This window comes from Monodelphis domestica, chromosome 2 (assembly GCF_027887165.1).
Source record: "Monodelphis domestica isolate mMonDom1 chromosome 2, mMonDom1.pri, whole genome shotgun sequence".
In the NCBI taxonomy this organism is placed as follows: domain Eukaryota; kingdom Metazoa; phylum Chordata; class Mammalia; order Didelphimorphia; family Didelphidae; genus Monodelphis; species Monodelphis domestica.
In genome coordinates this window covers 117,420,217-117,441,829 of record NC_077228.1, presented here as the reverse complement: position 1 = coordinate 117,441,829, position 21,613 = coordinate 117,420,217, and the positions used below count along the sequence as shown (strand labels likewise).

At 38.4% G+C, this 21,613-nt stretch overlaps 1 protein-coding gene across 1 annotated transcript in view; it reads left to right on the top strand.

Moving 5' to 3' along the window:
- The window catches only part of KCNH1 (potassium voltage-gated channel subfamily H member 1), a 582,845-nt gene that overhangs the window by 348,598 nt on the left and 212,634 nt on the right, over positions 1 to 21,613 (top strand). The window contains exon 9 of the mRNA XM_056815882.1: positions 2,186 to 2,438. Coding sequence (XP_056671860.1) covers positions 2,186 to 2,438 — 253 coding nt within the window. The remainder of the gene's footprint in view (positions 1 to 2,185; positions 2,439 to 21,613) is intronic.

The following is a 21,613-nucleotide window of genomic DNA, read 5'->3' as shown; positions in this document are numbered from 1 at the left end:
AAGTCTTACCTTCCATCTTAGGATCAATATTATGTATTGATTCCAAGATAAAAAGACCAGTAAGGGCTAGGCAATTGGACTTGCCCAAGGTCACACAGCTAGAAAGCATCTTGAGGCAAAATTTGAAACCATGACTTCTCATCTCTAGACCTGTCTCTCAAACCACTGAATTACCTAGCTGCCCTGCACATAATGGGGATTTAATAAATGCTTGTGAAATTGAACTGAACAGCATTGGACCTAGCTCCTGAGTTTAGGCTCAGTCTTGACAGGCTACTTTTATATTCTACTTCTTCTAGTCACCCAGCTCCAAATATTAATCAACTACTCAACATGATTATATTAGCACAGGATTGTAGATCCAGAGTCCAAAAGGAATTTCAATAACCATCTAGTCATTTTATAGATGAAGAAATGAGGTAAAAAGTTAGTAACTATCAGAGACTGGTTTTGAACCTAGGTATCCCAATTCCAAATCCAACTTTCCTTCCACTCAACCACCATGCTGAAATTCATAGAATCTATGAGATAGAAGGAATCTCTGATATAATTTATTTCTAAACCCCTCATTTTGTAGAGGAGGAAACTAAGGTTTAGAAAAATGGACATGTGCTTGCCTGAAGTCATAAAACTATTTGGAGCATAGCCCAAGACTTAAACCTATGTCTCCTAACTTCATCTAGTGATTTTTCCCTCTAGCAATCTGACTTCCTGAAAACTGGGGAGAATGAGACCAATAAGAATCTATACAGCAGGGTAGGGAAGGTGGTCAGGGAAAAGAAAGAGGAGTTTTGAACTTTGAAAGAATTATAATGGCACACCACCAACAAACCTTCGGATAAATGAAATTCCAGACTAACCCTTCCTGCCAACCCCGACAACGTACTGTATCCCATCATGCTGAACCCTGGAAATACAAGTACAAAATGAAATAGCCCTGCCTTATAAGAAGTTTACATTCTATTGGATGGTAGGGTTTCTTTTAGTTTGGTGGTTAGCAAATTCCAATTTCTTTACCAATAATATCCTACTACACTTTAACAGAGTTGCTTAAAGAAGGTTATGGCTAGGAAAAAACCCATCCCATTATGGATTATTCCCAATAGCATACACAGTGTGGCACAATGGGAAATACACTGAATTTGAGGTCAGCATTCCAATTCCTGCTCTATTATTTACTCCCTCTGTGACCTTGGACTTCACTTCATTCCATGTCAGTTCCTTAAACTCTTATCTTCTGTCTTAATATTAATTCTAAGACAGAAAAGTGGCAAAGGCTAGGTATTTGAGGTTAAATGATTTGCCTAGGGTCCCACAGCTAGGAAATATTTAAGATCAGAGTTGAACCCAGGTCCTTCCAACTCTATGCCTATTTACCTAGCTGCCCTTCAACTTTTTTCCCCCTCCATTCAGTCTTTAAGCTGTGTGTTCCTGAAAACATACTAAAAATCAAAGTGCATTTTCTGGTAATTATTCCTTAAATTTTGCTATGTAACGAACTGTTTATTTACATTCACATAGTACTTCATGGTTATGGGGCAAATAGATTATCATTTGATTCTCAATGTATCCCAGTGTTGTTAGCCCCATTTTGAAAAGATGGAAACTGAGGCCTAGAGAGGTTAAGGAATTTGCTCTAGGTCAGAGATGTCAAACATTCAGATTGCAGGCAGCGCATAGCTCACAATACCTCTCAGTGTTGCCCAAGCCAGATTGGGAGATATTTAACTAAATAAATATGCAAGAAAATATAGATAATATGAATCTATGATTTCCTTAAGTCAATAGGCTATCCACAAAGCTCTTATGTACAATTTAGTAGTCCCTGTTTCTATTTGAGTATGACACCACTGCTCCAGGCTTTGTTGTTGCTGTCAGTCATTTCAGTTATTTCTGACTCTTAATGACCCAATTTGAGATTAGCTTGGAAAAGACCTTGAAGTAGTTTGCCATTTCCTTCTTCAGCTCATTTGACAGATGAGGAAACTGAGACCAACAGTGCCATGCGGCTTGTAAGTATCCGAGGTTAGATTTGAATGCAGGAAGATGAGTAGAGGTTATGCACTTGGTAAATGTGAAGGTTGGGACTCTCCACTATGCAATCCTAATCCTTCAAAAAGGAAACCCTAGTCTTGTGTAGCAGCAGGAATGACCTTGATGGTTATGGTCTTCTGTCTTTTCCTAGGTTCTCCAGATATGCCCCAAGGATATGCGGGCTGATATCTGTGTGCATCTAAATCGCAAAGTGTTCAAGGAGCATCCAGCATTCCGACTTGCCAGCGATGGGTGCCTACGGGCACTGGCCATGGAATTCCAGACTGTTCATTGTGCCCCTGGTGACCTCATCTACCATGCAGGAGAGAGTGTCGACAGCCTGTGCTTTGTGGTTTCAGGTTCTTTGGAAGTGATTCAGGATGATGAAGTAGTAGCCATATTGGGTAGGTGGTTTTTACAGACAGATATATTCCTGGTCCTTGGGTTACATTCACCCAATGGCATGCTCAGGGCTCATGCTTGTACAATTTACTGACTGAATCAGAGCAGCTATGATGGATATGTGGTTAACTCTTAGAGATGTAATGTATATAACTGACTGAATTTTCTGCAGTCAGAACTGGGTGAAAGGGGAGAGAATATAGGACAGTAGATAATCCAAAAACAATTTCTCTTTGACTTTGAAATTCTTTATGCCACTTCCTGCCCTCTTACACCCCATCCCAACCTCCTTGTGATTATATTTTGCTCAGATGGTAGCATTATAGATTTAGAGCAAGGAGGGACCTCATTCCATTTTAACCCCACTTCTTAATTTTATAGATTAGGAAATTTGTGACCCCAAGAGGTTAAGGTAGTTTCTGGAATCACACAGGGTAGTTGGCATCAGAGGCAGAATTTAAATCCGGAATCTCTGACTTCAGAGTCAGTGAGTTTTCCACTGTACCATATTTTTCAATTAACTTCAATATTAAACTTTTAAAAATAATTTATATTTCTTGAGTATATCCTAGATGAAGGTAGGGGAGAGTTTGGGCAGAGGAAATTTGAAACTATTTATTGTTTCATCTTGATTCTGCTCCAACTGGGTGAGTAGCCTTGTCATGCAAACTCCACGCCTCGGTTCACTCATGTCCAAGATGAGGGGTTTGGAGGAGATGCCTTTTAAACTGTCGATCTGAACCTATGTTTATGTTTATTGACAAAAACGAAGTATCAAGATTCTCTGTGGATTTTGTTCATTTTATTCTGCCCCCAGTGGCCACAACCAGAGATAAATGAGAGTGGGCTATATCAGAGGTACACTATAAAGGTCACAACCATCACTTTGTGGTCTCTAAAAGTAAAATGTGTTTTATTTTCACTCTTAATATTTTGATTTTAGGTTATTTATGTCCTGTCCAATTCTACGTGACCCCATTTAGAGTTTTCTTGGCAAAGATACTAGAATGATTTGTCTTTTGATTCTCCAGCTCAGTTTCCAGGCGAGGAACTGAAGAAAACAGGGTTAAATGACCTGCCCAGGGTCAGGCCAGATTTGGACTCATGAAGATATGTCTTCCTGACTTCAGGGTCAGCACTCTACTAGATGTGCCATCTAGCTCTCCTAGAGTGGCCCAAAAGTCTTAGTTCAGTGTATAGCTCATTGCCTCTTATAGTCAAAGATTAATTTACTAATGTTTCTTTCTCTTACTGAAAAAAACCTAGTAATTGTAATTTATTATTAAAAAAAAAACCCTTACCTTACATTTTAGAATCAATACTATGTATTGGTTCGAAGGCAGAAGAGTGGTAAGGGTTAGGCAATGGGGGTCAAGTGACTTGCCCAAGGTCACACAGCTGGGAAGTGTCTGAGGTCAGATTTGAACCCAGGACCTCCCATCTCTAAGCCTGCCTCTCAATCCACTGAGCCACTCATTATTAATGTAGTATCTTTCATATAGGAAAATGATGCTATTGGGTCTCCTTAGTGGGATATGAGCCTTGGGTTGTTTTCTAGTAATGATGATGGAGTGTGTTGATCCCTCCACATTCCCTCAACTGCTTCTCCTTGTATGTTTTCACATGGTTAGCTCAGATCAGGGATGCATTATTTAGTGTTTGCTATCTGCGTGTGTGTGTGTGTGTGTATGTGCATATTTAGCCAGAATAGAACTCATGACCTTGCATCCCTCATTAAATTCATGTTTCGACATCAGAATTGCTGACCAAGACTAACATATGACCCAGAATTCTTTACACCTTCAGTCCCATTAGCTCTGTGGAATTCTGAGCCAAAATCAAAGCTGGGAGGAATCAAATGGCCAGTTGAATGAAAGGCATTTAAGATACAAGATTCCCATAGCCTTTTCCCAAGCAGGGAGAGGCTGCTGGATAAATCAGTCAAGTTAGATAAATGAGGACATGTCTGACACCAGCTGAGCTTCCTCCTCCAAGAGGCCCTCTTGCTTCTTGCTTGTGACAGCTCTGGTTGTGATAAGGTAAATCCGCCCTGGGGTTTAATCCAAATCTATCACTGACACCAGGCTGAAAACCATTCCCATCTGTCACCCAGCAGAGCCAGTCCTCCAGAGCCCCAGCTCCTGAGGTAGAAGCCATGTCCAGCCCTTCATCTCTGTTCTCTCTCATCCCATAGACAGGGATGCTCTTGGGAGTCAAAGAGACCACTGCTGAAGCAGATGCTTTGTTCAAGCAGTTGTAGGCTATTTGTATGGCTGGACACTGGTTCTCTCTTATCTGGCTTTGTTCCTTCCCTCACTGCATTGATTTTTGTTATTACTTTGTAAAGCCCCTACTTATACTGTGACATTGATCCTGGAGGAATGAATGGTCCTGGATCTTCTCATTTTTGTTGCTTTAGTTGCTGCTGGTGTAATCATGATAAAAGGGCCACACCTTCAGAAGATAAATGGACCCTACCACAACCTCCTGCTTACCAGGGCTTGTTCGGCTTGGATTCCTAGGGAAGCCACACTCAGACCCAAACTAGTTACTTCCTGAAGAGTTGAGCACATTGTGGCTTTGCTTGTGGTAGATCAGAGAAAGGAGATCAGCCCACTTTGTGAGCTGGAGAGATAAAGAAAAGGATGAAGGGATTTGGAAAAAATCCTATGACCCTATATCAGTGGAAAAGGGAAAAGCAAAAGATGGATCTCTTATACTCTGTAAAACTTGTTCTTAGTGGAAAGAACATTTTCTCTGGAGTGAGAGGACCTGTGATGTTTACAAATGGTAATGGTGAAGGAGAGGAGAAGAATAAGAATAACAACAGCTAGTATTTATATAACCCTTTGAAGTTTACAAAGCACTTTATAACTATTACCCTTGAAATAACCTTAGGAGGTAGGTGTTATTATTATTATCATCTTTTTTACAGATGAGGAAGCTGAGGCAGACAAAGTTAAAAGGCTTATCTAAGGCCACACAGCTAATAAATGTCTGAGATGGAGATTCAAACTCAATTTTTGGATTCTAGATCCAATCTTCTTGGAGAAAATGTAGTAAATGATTAAGATTCTCTTGTTGGCAAGTGAAATCATTTGTTATTTGTTTAGAATAGGGAGCTTTGAAACAAAGTCCAGAGGTAGTCTGGCTTAATCTTTTCTGGGGTCTGACTCTCAGAGTTCCCATAAACTTGCTTTTCACAGCTTCCCCATTTAACCCTTGTTCTTTATTTAACTGCAATAACAACTTATGTTTACATATCCCTTTAACATTTACAAAGCACTACCCACAATTCTGTGAGATAAGTTAAGAGCAACCATAATTGTCCCCATTTAATAGATGAGGAACTTGAGTCTTAGAGAGATTAAGTGATTTGCTTATGACTACAGAGCCAGTAATATTGGGATCCAGATTTGAACCCAGGTCTACTGATTCTAAATTCCATACTCTAATAAATCTAAGAAGCATTTATTAAGTATTTACTATGGGTAAGGCATTGAGCTATGTGTTAGGGATACAAGGCAAAATGAAAAACAGCCCCTGTCCTCAAGGAACTTAAGAGTCTTTTCACCATAGTATTTTTCACCTCCCTATCTTCTGACTATGAGATAATTTCATACATTTCGTTTTATTTATAGCAACAAGTGGTTTCATATCTTGCTTCTGCTGTAATCTCACCCCAGGATCTTCCTCAGTCCCTTTACCCTTTAAAATACCATCTACCCCTATAGCCTTTTCACCTTGAAACATTCCTCAGCCATTCCAACCTGTTTCTCCCATTGTTGAGCTCCTTCGGGGACCTCCGTTTTAGGGAGGAAAACTCAGATCTGACAACTTTAATTCCTCTTCTGACTATACTTCTGACTTTCTGACTTTAGCACTCAACACCATGTCCCTACTTTGGGTGCTCTCATCAACCCTTAGAGTATAAGCTTCTTGAGGACAGGATCTGCCTTTCTTTTTAAAGATATTTATAGCTCCAGCACTTAGCAGACACATACTCAAGGCTTAATAATTGCTTGTGGCATTGCCTTGACCAAACCAAGCCCTCTATTTTACAGATGAGGGAACTGAGGCAGAGAAACAGGTGAAGAAACTTGCCCAGGCTCATACATGGAGTAGAAAGTTGAACTCAGACCCTTTGGATTTTAACCAAGTATTCTTTCAACTACTCCATGATGCTCTTCTAACATGGGACTAAAAAAGAAAAGAGTCTGTGAACCCAAATGGTTTTGATATTGCTATAAAACAAAGAAAGAAAAAAATTAAAAGAAGAGGATAGATCTCTCCCAGTACTTGGGGGATTTACACACATGGCTTGCAGATGAGCAATATAATCCTTTAAGGCCCTTCTAATTTCAGGATTCCCTTCTTCAGGATTGGAAAATAGAACCTCTTCCAAAGGCTCCCTTTGGGAGAATAATCTCTCTTAGAGATTAGTGTTAATTTTTCAAATCCCTTTTTAAAATCCCTCTTAAACCATCAAGTTTAAGCTTATGTATTTGAGGAGGTGAGTGTCTGGGAGGAAACTCCTAGCATGGAAATTCCCTCTATAGACACAGATAAGTAACTCCCTGTAACTCCCAGTCTTAGAGTTATCTGGGTTGTGACTAACTTGGACATGTTAGAAAGGCAGATGTTCTTGCCTCTAAATTCACCTCTAGAAACTATACTATGTTACCTCTTTTGTTTTCACAAAGGTTTTTGTTTTTTCTTCAGAAGAATAATCTCACCTTCCTCCCATTGTTAATGTATGGGAAAAACATTTTAAAAAACTGGAGTCATGTGACCTCTACAAGGACCATGCCATTAGCTCCAGAATTCAAGCATGATCTTGGAATAGGCAATTTGATATCTCTTTGTTTTTTTATTATTGGCCAGACATGGATAGATAGAAGACTTTCATTACTCTTCAGTGCAAGGTGTGATCTGTCACCCTTTCTTCCCATCTTCTGAAGGCAGTATTTATGGGGTTTGTTTCCTGGTGATTTATGTGCCTTGGAGTGCTTCATGCACGCTTGACAATTTTTATAATTAGTTTCTTCTTTAAAATGGTATTCCTTGTACTCCTATATGTTTATTTATTTATTTATTTTTTAGTTAAGGAAGGATCAGTTCAGCTTGGTGTAAAGAGCATTGGGTTGGGTGGTCAGGAGGGTCTAATTCCAACCACCTATGTGACTTTTGGCAAGTCCCTTGGATCCCTTGGGTCTCAGTTTCTTCAAGTATAAAATAAAATTAGCTGAGTAGATGATCTCTAAGGCCTCATCTGGCTCTGAAATTTTTCTCTGTAGTTCTTCTTAACAGACAGCTAGGTAGTATAGTTCATAGAGTGCTAGGTCTGGAGTCAGGGAGGTCTGTGTTCAAGTCTGACCTCAGATCCTTACTGACTGTATGACTAAGCAAGTCATTTAACCTCTCTCTACCTCTTCAACTGTAAAATGTAGTTAATAATAATACATCTCTCCTAAGGTTGTTGTGAGGATTGAATGAGATAATACTGTTGGTTCCTTCCTTCCTTCCTTCCTTCCTTCCTTCCTTCCTTCCTTCCTTCCTTCCTTCCTTCCTTCCTTCCTTCCTTCCGTGAGACAATAGTTCAAAGAAAGCTCTAGTACAAATATAAACTGTGTCTTATAGCTAATACTTCCATCTCTGTGGCTAAACTCACATATAACTTCCTACTTAGAACAGGAGAGCTATGAAAGCTACCTTTAGGCCAGATACATAAATTATTAGAATTCAAAAAGACCTGAGTCCATTGCAGGTATTTTACATGAGGCACCTGAGGTCCAGAGAAGAAAAATTACTTCCCTAAGAAGTTATTTCACATAACTATTTGGCAACAGAGCCCAATATAGAACCCAGGTCTCATCTTTGCATTGTCTCATGCTGCATTTTTATATCCACTGTCAGTCCAGTTCCTGGCACAGAGTATGTTTTAAATGAATGCTTGTTGATTAATTTCCCTGAATGTTGGGTTGCAACTCAGTGGATAAGTTTGGCCACAGCTCTACCTCCCAATGTTGCCTCAGATTGGGTCCCAAGAGTTCCATTATCTTGCTCCTATTTGGGATCCATTCAACAGACCAAGGACTTTTCCTCTATAGCAAGATAATACAGTATAGTAGTCAGGATCCTAGTATCATCTCATCATAGAATTAAAATTTCAAGGGTACTTAGAAGGCATCTAGTCCTCTTCATTTTATAAATGAAGAAACTGAGTTCCAGAGGTTATCAGTGAGCAATCCAACATCTTACAAGTAATAATAAGCAAAACTAGAATCAGAACCTAGGTCCTAGATGACAAATCTAGCATTAATTGTACTGTATAACCTCGGGCAAGTCATTTAGCCTTAATTTCCTAATGTTAAAAATGGGAATAATAGCTGCGAGTGCCATTTCTATAAGATTACCTTTCATTTATTCTTTATATATATATATATATACATACATACATATAATATAAATGAACATATGCATGAATATATTTATGTGCATAAGTATTTTACTCTAACTTCATGAAGTTATAATAAAGATCAAATAAAATAATCTATGTAAAGCACTTTGCAAACTTTTTAAAATTATCATTTATCATCATTATTAGGAGCTGTTATAGGATGGTTCCTTTCCACTAGGTGCTTATATATGCTCACTTTTCATAGTCTGTTTTTTATGGAGTATTGTTATTTGGCCACAATATGTCTTTGGCAATTCCTCTCTTTTTCCCATTCCCCAAGGACAAACTCAGTTTACTCTGACTGAATAAACACAAAATAGCATTTTAAGTCCACTTGCTGGTCTCAGATACCAAACCATGTTTCACTTTCACATCCCATCTAGCCATTAACATCTACCTTGTTTTTTTTCCTTACCTTTCATCTTGGAATCAATAAGGCAGAAGAGCAGTAAGGGCTAGGCAATGGGGAGGTAAGTGACTTGCCCAGGGTCACAGAGCTAGGAAGTATCTGAGGCCAGACTTGAACCCAGGATTTCCCATATCTGGGCATGGCACTCAATTCACTGAGCCACCAAGCTGCATCCCCATCTGCCTGGGTCATAGCCCCTTGTCTCACCTCTGTACTTTGTCCATATTCACAGTAATCAAATAAATAGTACCAATGCTTCTGGAAAGGGTCTATCATGTACATCAGCTCACCATTTCTGTGATCTCCCAGACTGAAACATCCTTCCCTAGCCACCAGTGCCTGATATTAGTTCTTTACCCCTACTAGAATGTAAACTCTTTGAGACACTGACTAACTCATTTTTATATTTGCATATGTTGTACATAGCGGCACTAGACCTTAACATATGCTTTTTTCATTCATCCATTCATTCATCCATATGTCATGGATTAAGAGTGAAACTGATGACTTTATGCAACTCTGCCTCACCTAAATCCAACTCATGAGCAAGTCAAAATATCACCCTGTGATGTCACTGGTCCTCTTCAAAATGAAAGATGAACAACAACATGGACTGTAAGGCCTTTATGCAAAATTAGCTATTTTATACTGTGCTGGGGCAACATGAAGAAAGAACTCTCCTAAGCTTGAGATTTCTTGTCTAATCTTATTAATGGTAAGCAGAACACAATAGACACATTCCCCCAAATTCCCAACTGGAGTCACTGGTGGCAAGGAAGGAACACTGGCCTTTTGAACACATAATTGGTATCAGCTAAATGTGTATGGGACAGGGGTGTTCTTTGCCTGAATTCCTAACAAAAATGACCAGTTGACCCCTGCTTCATAAACTTGACCTTAGCTTAGTGAAGTTTTCTTGGAGTTTTATGAGGGAAAGTCAGAAGAGAAAGGAAGGGGTGTTCAGAAGAAAGGAAATAAAATGGGAAGCCAGGAGTACATAGATGTTTGTTCTTAAAGACCCAATCTTTCAGGGCATTTGGAAAATTTATGATCGCTCCCAAGTCTCACATAACTTTGTAATTCTTTAGAAAATAAATTCAAAATGATTAACACCCTGTTTTTTCAAAAAACAAAACAAAAATCCAGCAGCATTTCATCTGTGTTACCGAATTGACCCAGAAAATAAGCCACATTCTTTTTGTTGTTTTTGTTATGAAAACAAAAATAAACTCAGAAATTTCTTGAGAAAATTGAAAAAAGGAGAGTGTTGAAAAAAATGCAGAATTAAGATCCCGGCATAGGTGAGTCAAGGAAGGAAAAAATTTCCCATCATTTGTCTACAAAGCTAGGGGAATCAAGTAAGTCCTCTGTTGACCCTTTGTTCTCAGGCTGTAGAGAAGGTAACACAGGGTGCTTTTCTGATCCTCTCTGCAGGTTGGCAATTGTTTACCATTGCCTGAGAGATTCACAAAAGTTGCTAAGGTTCTTATTTACTGCCACATACCATATGTTATTGAAAGCAAAGGAGGATCAGTTCAAGCACATCTCCAAAACCCTAGGATCAAGTTCTCATCTTCCAATATGAGAGACAGCTGTGGTATATGTACAGTAGTGGAAGAAGCATGAGTTTTGGAGGCTGGGAACATGGATTTAATTCCTGGTTTTGTTGTTGCTGGTGGTGTGATCTTGGGCAAGTCAATTTCCATCTCTGGTCACTGGTTTCTTCTTCTGTAAAATGATGTGGTCAGGCTAGATGATCTTAAAGGCTCAAAATACAGTAACCCTATGTTGCTCTTCATCGACCAATGCAATTACAGTAGATCTTTAGTTATCCAACTAATGGAAGGTAGATGTGGTAGAGATAATAGAGAATATCATCAGATACAGAAATACTTATATTAACACTGGGATGTATTTCTAAAATGGGGGAATGGAGGATTGAGAATTAGACTGGTCACACAATCTTGTTTTGCTTAAGCCATTAAATAAATTATTTTGTACTTTTCTGAACTTACTCACAATTGAAAGAGATACCAGGGACTATATAAAGCCACCCAGGGAAATAATGTTTACTCTGGATTATATACACAGGTAATTGAAAGTTAACTATCCATTAAACAAGTAGACACCACAGGTGGATGAGCAACCCTGAAAAGGGCTTGGCAAGCCCTCACACCAGAGGTGCTAGTACTAGTGTGTTATGTGAGAAGAGGTGGCATAATGAAGACATCTCCCTACGATGCCATTGATCTCTTTGAAAATGAAGGACAAACAACAACCCATGAAACAAACTCACCCCATCCCAGCAATTTGTTGTTGTTCAGTTGTTGCAGTCATGTCCAACTCTTTGTGGCACTACTTAGGGTTTTCTTGGTAGAAATACTGGAGTGGTTTGCTATTTCCTTATCTAGCTTATTTTATAAATGAGGAAACTGAGGCAAACAGGGTTAAGTGATTTACCCAGAATGATATAGTAAGTGTCTGAGGTGAAATTTGAACTTAGAAGGATGAGTCTTCCTGACTCCAGGCCTGGCGCTCTATCCATTGTGCCATCTATCAGTCTAACTTCTCAACAATAATTCTCCACCCCCTCCAAAAAAGCACTGTATGTTCTCTCTTTATTCAAATTACCAAGTCACCTTCAATTTTCATAGGAATATTCACATTTATTTGGTCAGGGGCTAAAAAAACCTCCTTTTGAATTAGTTGCATCTAAATGCAGTCACGAAGAAGAGAGAATGACCATGATGTCCCTGTCCACTATGGGCCTATAGACCCATCTTTCAAATAGATTTCCAGGGTTTTCCCTTAAGGCACAATGCAGTCTCCAACAAGGGACACTCATGATAATGTGTTGGGTGAGATATAAAACCTCTTTGGAATTTATCTGTATTCTAGACCTGCTTTGTGCCTTGTAACAGGCATTAGCTTCTTTTCCTCATATAACATTTATTCATAAGTTGTCATCATAGTACCAAGAGGAAAAAAAAAACCTATTCATTGACCTGCACCATGTTAGAAGGCTGTTCTCACTCATTTAAGCAAACTCCAACTATTTCACCAAGTCAACCTGATTGAGTGAGCACATAATCATCCCTATACTGGGCACTGAGTAAAGATTCCCCAATCTATTGGACACTGTCTCCTCCAAACTTTTTGAGAACCACTACCACAAGCCTAATTTTCCTCAAATATTATTTTCATCAGACTTTCACTTGCCAAAGGTCTTCCAACAGAAACCAGCCTAGCTGATAAACACCATGATTCTGATGACCTGCTTTGTTCTGGCCACTTTTCTTGATATCAAAGCTAGAGCAAGTACCTGAAACATGGAAATGATATTATTTTAAGGACTGAAAGATAAGCAGAGATGTGGAACATAGATCTCTCTGTATCCTACCTTATTTTTGATGGGTTTCCTTTGATTCCCTTGCTATTGAGCCTAGCCTTGAGGAAGCTTGTTGTTTCTTTGTGTTCTTCAGAATATTGGGCATGACTGAGCATTTGTGTGTGTGTGTGTGTTGTATTAGAAAGATAATCTGTGGAGAATATTTCTGTTTGGATTAAATGAGTATTTTTCATCTATCTCCATTATAACTAGGCAGCCTCAGGTTCCACTAGTCTGCCAGAGTACTCATTTAATGCGATCAGAAATATTCTCCACAGATTATCTTTCTAAAACAGTGTGTGTGCCTTTTAACAGAGAAAAAGAACTAGGGACCCATCTTGGGCTGGTCAGATCACGATGATAAATAGTAGATAGTAAAGCCTAGCTCCAGGTTTAGTAATAAAAGTTTAATAATAAAACAGCTCCTTTAACTGAGTATGTATCTGATAGGATATTATTTTTGGCTTCCCTGTCTCACCTTCCTTCTTTTGCTGACCACTTCCAAGAATCTGCTCCTGAGTGAGAGAGAGCTTCTCTGATAGACTCTTGTATTAATCAACATTTGTTGTAAAGGGGGAGTTTTCCATCTAATCTGTGAAGGAGAAACAACTCAAGAATGTTTCCTTCCTAAGCAACATTATTTATAAATGCAAGAATACCTTATTTTTTTTCAGGAGCTTTTAACTTATTTAGGGCTTAAGCTTTATGGAATGAGAAAGAGGGAAGATTTAGGAATAAAGAATTTAGGAATTTTAGAAAGGAAAGAAGAAATTTAGGAGGAAAAGAATATCTAGCATGAGGTCCTATTCACATCCACATAAATGTCTCAGAAGAGAGCTAGATTTGTATGTAGAGGATCTACATTTTGGCAGAGATAAGGTTTGAAGTAGATAGTCTTCAAGGTGTTTTTTAACTTTAAACCTATGATCTTAAAATATTGAGGGTTATTGTTATCATAAATTAATGGCTGGTGACCAGCCAATCACCATTTCCACTAAGAAAATTTCCATGATATCAAATATTTATAATTTAACTGATACAGAAAGTCCCTCTCCCCGTGGACATCAGTACTCCTTATTGCAGTTATATAGCCAATATAAATTTCAAAATCCAAGAAGAACTTTGGTCATCTGGCAGGCAACTAGGTAATTGTTAACCTCTTCTGGTTTTGCTAGGTTACTTAGGAATTCTTGTGCTCAGATATTGCTATACTTTCAGTGTAACAGTAGCAGTGTTTATGAGCCACTTCAGGATTTGTTTAATTTTGTGTCTTCAACAAACTTAATAAGGATAAGATAACAACAACATAATAATGAGAAGAGTGTTAATTCATTTTTACAATATGCTTTTAGAGTTTACAAAATGCTTTTCTCATAACCCTCTACTACATTCTTTTGATTTTGTTTTATAGTTTCCTGCTGCTTTGTGAAGTCAATTGCTTCTAATTGTTGTATTCTAGTTTTTAAAGACTGAATTTTATCCCTGGCTTTTTGGTCATCCTCCTTCTGGTCTGATATTCTTTGGAGGTCATCTTTCATCTTCTTTGTCTCATCTTTCATTTTCTTTGCCTCATTTTCAAACTGATTAATTTTGGCTTTCAAGACACTATTTTCTTGTTTTAATTCAAGTACTTCTATTTCCAGATGACTTATCTTGCTTTTTAAGTTCTTTTCCCAGTTGTCTTCAGCCTCTTTTAATTGTGTTTTGAATTGTATTTTGAATTCTTCCAAAGCCTGTGTCCAGTTTGCTGGAGTTTCTGTATTTTTGCTTGGTGTTCCTTGATCTTCTTCTGTTACATTTGCTCTTAGTTCATTGCCTGGATAGAAGCTGTTGATTGTAATTTCTTTTTTCTTTTTATGTTGTTTGCTCATCTTTGCCCCTTCTTTTCCCCCTGTATTTGCCTGTAGACTTGCTCCTCTCATTATGTGCTGGATCTGTGTGTTTGGGCTTTTCTGTCAGCCTTCACCCTTGGAGCTTAGTCAGCAAGGCTCTCAGAGCAGTCTTTGGGGAGGGGTGTTGGAGCTTGAGCTTCCCTGCCCTCTGAAGGCTTGATAAGATTAAGCCCAGTGGAGTTGATCTTGCAGAGCTGGATGTGCCCTGAGGCCAAAACCTCTGGAAAGGGTGGGGGGGGGAATATGGAGTGTCTCAGCTGTGATTAAACTGCCTTCTCTGAGGTACTCCTCCAGCTGCCTCCCCACTGCTTGTGTGCAAAGCCCTGAGCCTGGCACAGCTTTGCCCGCAAGGTACTCCCTCCAGACTAGTGTCCTTGCCCACCCAAAGATTCCAGCCACTGCTGGAGACTCAGTACTGTAGGTGGGGAAGGGGTCCTGGGACCTTCCTTCTTCATTCCCCTTAAACCCAAGTGTTCTCAAATTCGGGCTTTTTGGGGGTGTATCTTTTAAGTTAAGTCCAGCAGGAGGGTTCCTTAGCTCTGCCCTGTTGTTAGATTTGGTTTTTAGTCCCCTAGGAGCATTTTGTCTTTGATTGGTGAGGAAGGGTTTTCAGAGGCCTGAACTTTCGCTTCCTCTATGTTGCTATCTTGGCTCTGCCTCTCATAACCCTCTATTACAAATGAGGGAAAATGAGGTTCATAAAAGTAAAGTGACTTGCTTAGGACCACACATTTATTTTTTTAATTTAGTCAATTTAGAACATTATTCCTCTGTTATAAGAATCATATTCTTTCCCTCCCTCCCCTCGCCCACTGTTCCCATAGACAACACACAATTTCACTGGATATTACATGTGTCCTTGATCAGAACCTATTTCCATGTTGTTGATGTTTACACTAGGATATTCACCCAGAGTCTACATCCCCAATCATATCCCCCTCAACCCATGAATTCAAGCAATTGTTTTTCTTCTATGTTTCTACTCCCACAGTTTTTCCTCTGAATGTGGATAGTGTTTTTTCTCGTAGATCCCTCCAAGTTATTCAGGATCATTGCATTGCCACTAATGGAGAAGTCCATTACATTCGATTGTATCACAGTGTATCAATCTCTGTGTACAATGTTATCCTGGTTCTGCTCCTTTCTCTCTGCATCAATTTCTGGAGTTCATTCTAGTTCCCATGGAATTCCTCCAGTTAATTATTCCTTTGAGCACTATTTAGTATTCCATCACCAACATATACCACAATTTGTTTAGCCATTCCCCAATCGTGGGCATCCCCTCATTTTCCAATATTTTGTCACCACAAAGAGTGCAGCTCTGAACATTCTAGTACATGTCTTTTTCCTTATTATCTCTTTGGGGTACAAACCCAGCAATGCTTTAGGTGGGTCAAAGGGCAGACAGTCTTTTAGCACCCTTTGGGCATAGTTCCAAATTGCCCTCCAGAATGGTTGGATCAATTCACAACTCCACCAGCAGTGCATTAATGTCCCAACTTTTCCACATCCCCTCCAGCATTCATTACTTTCCGTAGCTGTCATGGTAGCCAATCTGCTAGGTGTGAGGTGATACCTCAGAGTTGTTTTGATTTGCATCTCTCTGATTATAAGAGATGTAGAACACTTTTTCATGTGCTTATTAATAGTTTTGATTTCTTTATCTGAAAATTGCCTGTTCATGTCCCTTGCCCATTTATTATTGAATGGCTTGATTTTTTCTATAATTGATGTAGTTTTTTATAAATTTGAGTAATTAGACATTTGTCAGAGGTTTTGGTTATGAAGGTTGTTTCCCAATTTGTTGCTTCCCTTCTAATTTTGGTTGCATTGGTTTTGTTGATACAAAGCCTTTTTAATTTGATGTAATCAAAATTATTTATTTTATTTTTTTGTGATTTTTTTCTAACTCTTGCTTGGTCTTAAAGTCTTTCCTTTCCCAAAGATCTGACATGTATACTATTCTGTGTTCACCTAATTTACTTGTAATTTCCTTCTTTATATTTGTCATTCACCCATTTTGAGTTTATCTTGGTGAGGAGTGTGAGATGTTGATCCAAACCTAATTTCTCCCATACTGTCTTCCAATTTTCCCAGCAGTTTTTATCAAATAGTGGATTTTGGTCCCCAAATCTGGGATTTTGGGGTTTATCATAGACTGTATTGCTGAGGTCATTTATCCCAAGTCTATTCCACTGATCCTCCTTTCTGTCTCTTAGCCAGTGCCAACTGTTTTGATGACCACTGCTTTATAGTATAGTTTGAGATCTGGGACTGCAAGGCCACCTTCCTCTGCATTTTTTTTTCATGATTTCCCTGGATGTCTTTGATCTTTTGTTCTTCCAAATGAACTTTGTAATGTTTTTTTATAATTCAGTAAAAAAGGTTTTGGTAGTTCAGTGGGTAAGGCACTAAATAAGTAAATTAATTTAGGTAGGATTGGTTTTGATCTGTATCATTGGAAGGAATAACCAGATTAATGAGATCATAGATCCCTCTGCAAATTGGACTAATGATGTTGATGATGCCTTTCATTCATCTTACAAAGTACTTTTCACATATATTATCTTATTTGATCCTCTGGCAGAGGCCCCAGAAGATGATATGTGGGAACACACAGTAGTGACCTCTACTCTCTTAAGGTGGGCCCAAAATATCTGTTAATATCCCCTTAATGATTTGCAAAATCACAAGATTGTGGACTTGGAGCTAGAAAGGATCTCAGAAGACATTTAACACAAAGCCTTTATTTATCAGATATCAATTTATAGGAAACTGAGACCCAAAGAGATGAAATAATTTTGTCAGAGGCACATAAGTCATCAGGAGCAGAGCCAGGATTGTAGCCCTGGAATTCTGACTTCATAGTATGGATTATGGATAGTATGGATATATGGATAGTATGGATCCATATTATATTTTCTTCTGTATTATATGATACCTCACCTCTCAGGTATAGCCCCTTCCTGAAGGAATGCTCTTATTTAATGATGTTTCTTTCTTCTTTAGAAATTTGAGGAATGAATTGTGTACTAGTCCTCTCTCTGTTGGATCAGATGCTTCCTCAGTTTTTTAGCCTGTCATCTTTTCTTTGTTGGTAGAAACAAAGAAAAACCAACATAATGCCTCAGCTGAAAAATACAATACAAATAAGATCTGATCAAATCTCAGCCCTTGAGTACAAGTACATTATGCCTGCTAGAGATGTGCTCAAGAGCTGGAACTCAGAGGCCACTTGATGAAATTTCATTCATGCCCATCAATCTTTGATGTGCAGACTAACTTCTGTTGGCCCAGCCTTGAGAAGCTGAGGTCAGAGACTGCTAGCAGCACTCAGTTCTATAGTAAAGAAATGAAGCTTTTTAGCCACATGAGAGAGAACAGAAGGCTGAGTTTACAAAGGCATGGAAACTTTACTCATCTATTTTTCCCCCAGGGTCCCAGAGAATCCATAATTAGGCAGCTGTAAATGTGAGGAAATTAAAGTATTTTTAATATTAATGATTATAAATAAAACATTAAGGAAGAGATGAACTATTTGGTTTATTGATAATAATAGCATATATTTGTATAGTGTTTATAGCTTACAAATGGCTTTCTTTTCCGTTTATTTTAAACCTTTTCCTTCTGTCTTGGATTCAATATGGAGTGCCAAAGCAAAAGAGTGGTAAAGGACTAGGCAATTAGTGTTAAGTGACTTGCCCAGGGTCACATAACTGGGAAGTATCTGAGGATAGATTTGAACTCATGTCCTCCCAACTCTAGGCCTGGCACTCTAGCCATTGTAGCTACCCCTGCAAATAACTTTCTGAATAACAATCCTGTAGGAAGTGAACCCAGCAATCCCTGAAACAGACTAGGAGCTTAATAAATGCTTATTAATTGATGGACTAATTGGCCTTCATTTTAAAGAAGTCACATGGTTTTGGGGAGATAATACAGGATTGAATCGGGAAACTTGAGAAATTACAGTGCTAGCTCTGCCATTACCTAATGAGCTGTATGACCTTGGGCAAATCACTTTGACTTTCTAGGCCTCAGTTTCCTAGCTACAAAATGAGGGAGGTAGATTAGAAGATCTCTAAGGACTCTTCCAATTCTAACATCCATCACTTTTTATACAGGCACTCATGTCCATTGATATAATCAAAGTTGTTCATGAATCATGATTCCAGATCCAGAAACAAGATCAGAGACTCACCTAAGGTCACAGGAGCAACCACAACCTTAAGTTTTCCAAATCCACATCCAGTGCTTTTTCCATGATGGAGGATTCTCAGCATTAATATATGCTGTCTAGTAGTTGATTGGCCATCAAAATGGGGAGGAGAGAAGAAGAACTTCTAAAGTAGGCTGTTCTGTTTCTCCCAAGGCACTGAGAAGACCAGAACAGATGTAAAAATGAATTAAAATGTGTGCATTCTGCAAACCACACCTATTAGCATGTGTGACAAATAGTATCCATTGGAACATATCCAGATTGCTTTGCCCTAAGCAATACTCATTGTCCTATGGCAGGTCATATAGGTAAGAGAGAAGTTGAAAAAAAAAGAATAAGACTGAAAAAGAATTGACAAATAGTAAATTAAAGGAAAAATTTAGGAGAAAAGATGCCACTAGCCTAGGTCAATGCCCAGATCTTCTAGATAATAGGATCAGAGATTTAAAGATGAAAGGGATATGAGAAGTCAACTATCCCAAGAACATGATTTCACAGATGAAGAAACTGTCACCTTCATAAGTAGAGTGACTTGCTTAAATCCACACAGCAAGTAAGAAAGTGAAAGAGTCAGGTTTTGAATACACATCCCTTGACTTTAATACCAATACTTTTTCTATGAGCTACTGACTTCTTCTTAGCTTTGTGACCTTGAAGAAACCATTGAACTTTGCTGAGCTTGAGATTCCTCATCTGCAAAACTGAGGGATGTGGGAAGTTATGCAAGGGGATCTCTAAATTCCTTACCTTCTCTAAAATGTTGCACTCCAACATTTAGCATTATTGAGCTGCCAAATGCCAAATCATAGATTTTTAATCAGGGAGGACTTTAAAGATCATTTGGTTCAACACCTTCATGTGACAGATAGGAAAACTGAGGTTCAGAGTTGCTTTAACATGGAATAATTACCAAAAGATAGAGCTAGAATTCAAACTCAGATCCTCTGACTTAAAATTCAATAAGTTCAAATCACCCAACTCCAGATGAACAACATCCTCAATATTCTAGAGTATTGCAAGAACTATATAAGACACAATTGCCACTGCAGACTTAAAGAAGGGTAAATACACTGATTTTCAAAAAGGAGGAGAAAGAAGTGGCCAGTTACTGACTGGGGAGCTTGACTGATTTTGAATCCTTGCCAAATTCTGGAATGTATTATTAAAGTGGTAATGAATGTCTAGAAAGGAAGCAATGAACAGAAGATCTTGGCTTCATTAAGAATAAGTTGTCAGACCAACATGATTTGATTTGTTTTAAAATCCTTACCTTCTGTCTTAGTTTTAGTTCTAAGGTCAGAGGAGCAGAAAGGGCTGGGAATTGCGGTTACATGCCTGGTCCAGGGTCACACAGCTGGGAAGTGAGGACAGATATGAACCCAAGTTCTCTTGACTCCAAGCCTGGCATACTTTCTGCTGTTCTACCTAGTTGCCCATATGATTTGATTTTTGCTGAGGTAACTCGATTGATAGATCAATGCTATAGAATAGACATATTTTAGTATAGATTTTTGTCAAAATTCCTCATGATTTTTTGGTGGATTATATGCAAAGATGAATATTGGGTTGATTCAGAGCCATTTTAATGGTTGGACCCAGAGAATAGTCATTGATGGTTTGATGTCAACTGTGGGAATGCCTCAGGGATCCTTGCTGGCCATTATGATGCTTAATATTTTTATCAATATCAATTTTATCAATAGTCATTCTCAGTCACCGAGAGACTACCACCACCACCACTACTACTACTACTACTACTACTACTACTACTACTACTACTACTACTACTACTACTACTACTACTACTACTACTACTACTATTTTTATCAATAACTTGGAGAAAAACTGGACAACATATATGTTAGAGTGGGAAGCATAGTTTCCATGACTAGGGCAATAATAATCCAACAGTACTTTGCATTGGTCAGACTTCATCTGAAGTATTCTGTATGGTTCTTGCTACCAGATTTCAGAAAGGACATTGATAAATGGAAATGTGTCAGTTCAGTCCAGAGAGAGATGACTATGATGATGAAAAGCCTACAAATTATACTATATGAAGATCTTTTGAGGAAATTGGGTTTGCTTAGCTTGAAGAAGAGAATATTTGTGGGATGAGGCATATGACAATGGGTTAGGGTAACTGATTTCAAGGCTTTGAAAGATTGGCATGTGGAAGATAGATTAGACTTGTTGTGCTTGGCCCTAGAAGGCAGAACCAAGAGAAGTGGGTAGAAGTCACATGGAGTCAGATTTAAACTTGATAAATGGAAAATCTTCCTAATAATTAGAGATATCCAGGATCACAATGGCCAACCACAGAAGGTGTACATTTCCCCTCATAAGAAATCTTTAAGTGAATAGGTACTTGACAGGTAGGAAGTAGAAAGGACTCTTGTTCAAATATAAGAGTGGACTAGATAGCTAATGGAATCTAGTGATTCTAGAGTAAGGAAAAACCTAGATTTGGATTTAAACCCCCCAAATTCATTAGTTCTATGCTTAATTCACTTAACTGCTATGTTCCTCAGTTTCCACATTTGTAAAATAGGAATAAGTATAGTTATTATACCTTTTTCATAAGATTTCCACAAGGAAGCAATTTGTAAATGTCAAAAGTGCCAGGTGGCTTGAATTTCTATAAGTAAAACAAAGACCATTATTTCTGCTGGATGACAATATGACAATAAAATAAGAAAATAGATACTAGAGTGTTTCAAAAAAGTACCCAAACAACTAAATTGCTCAGTAATTAGTGCTGGATTTGGAGTCAGGAAGTCTTCAGTTCAAATCCTGCCTCAGACTCTTT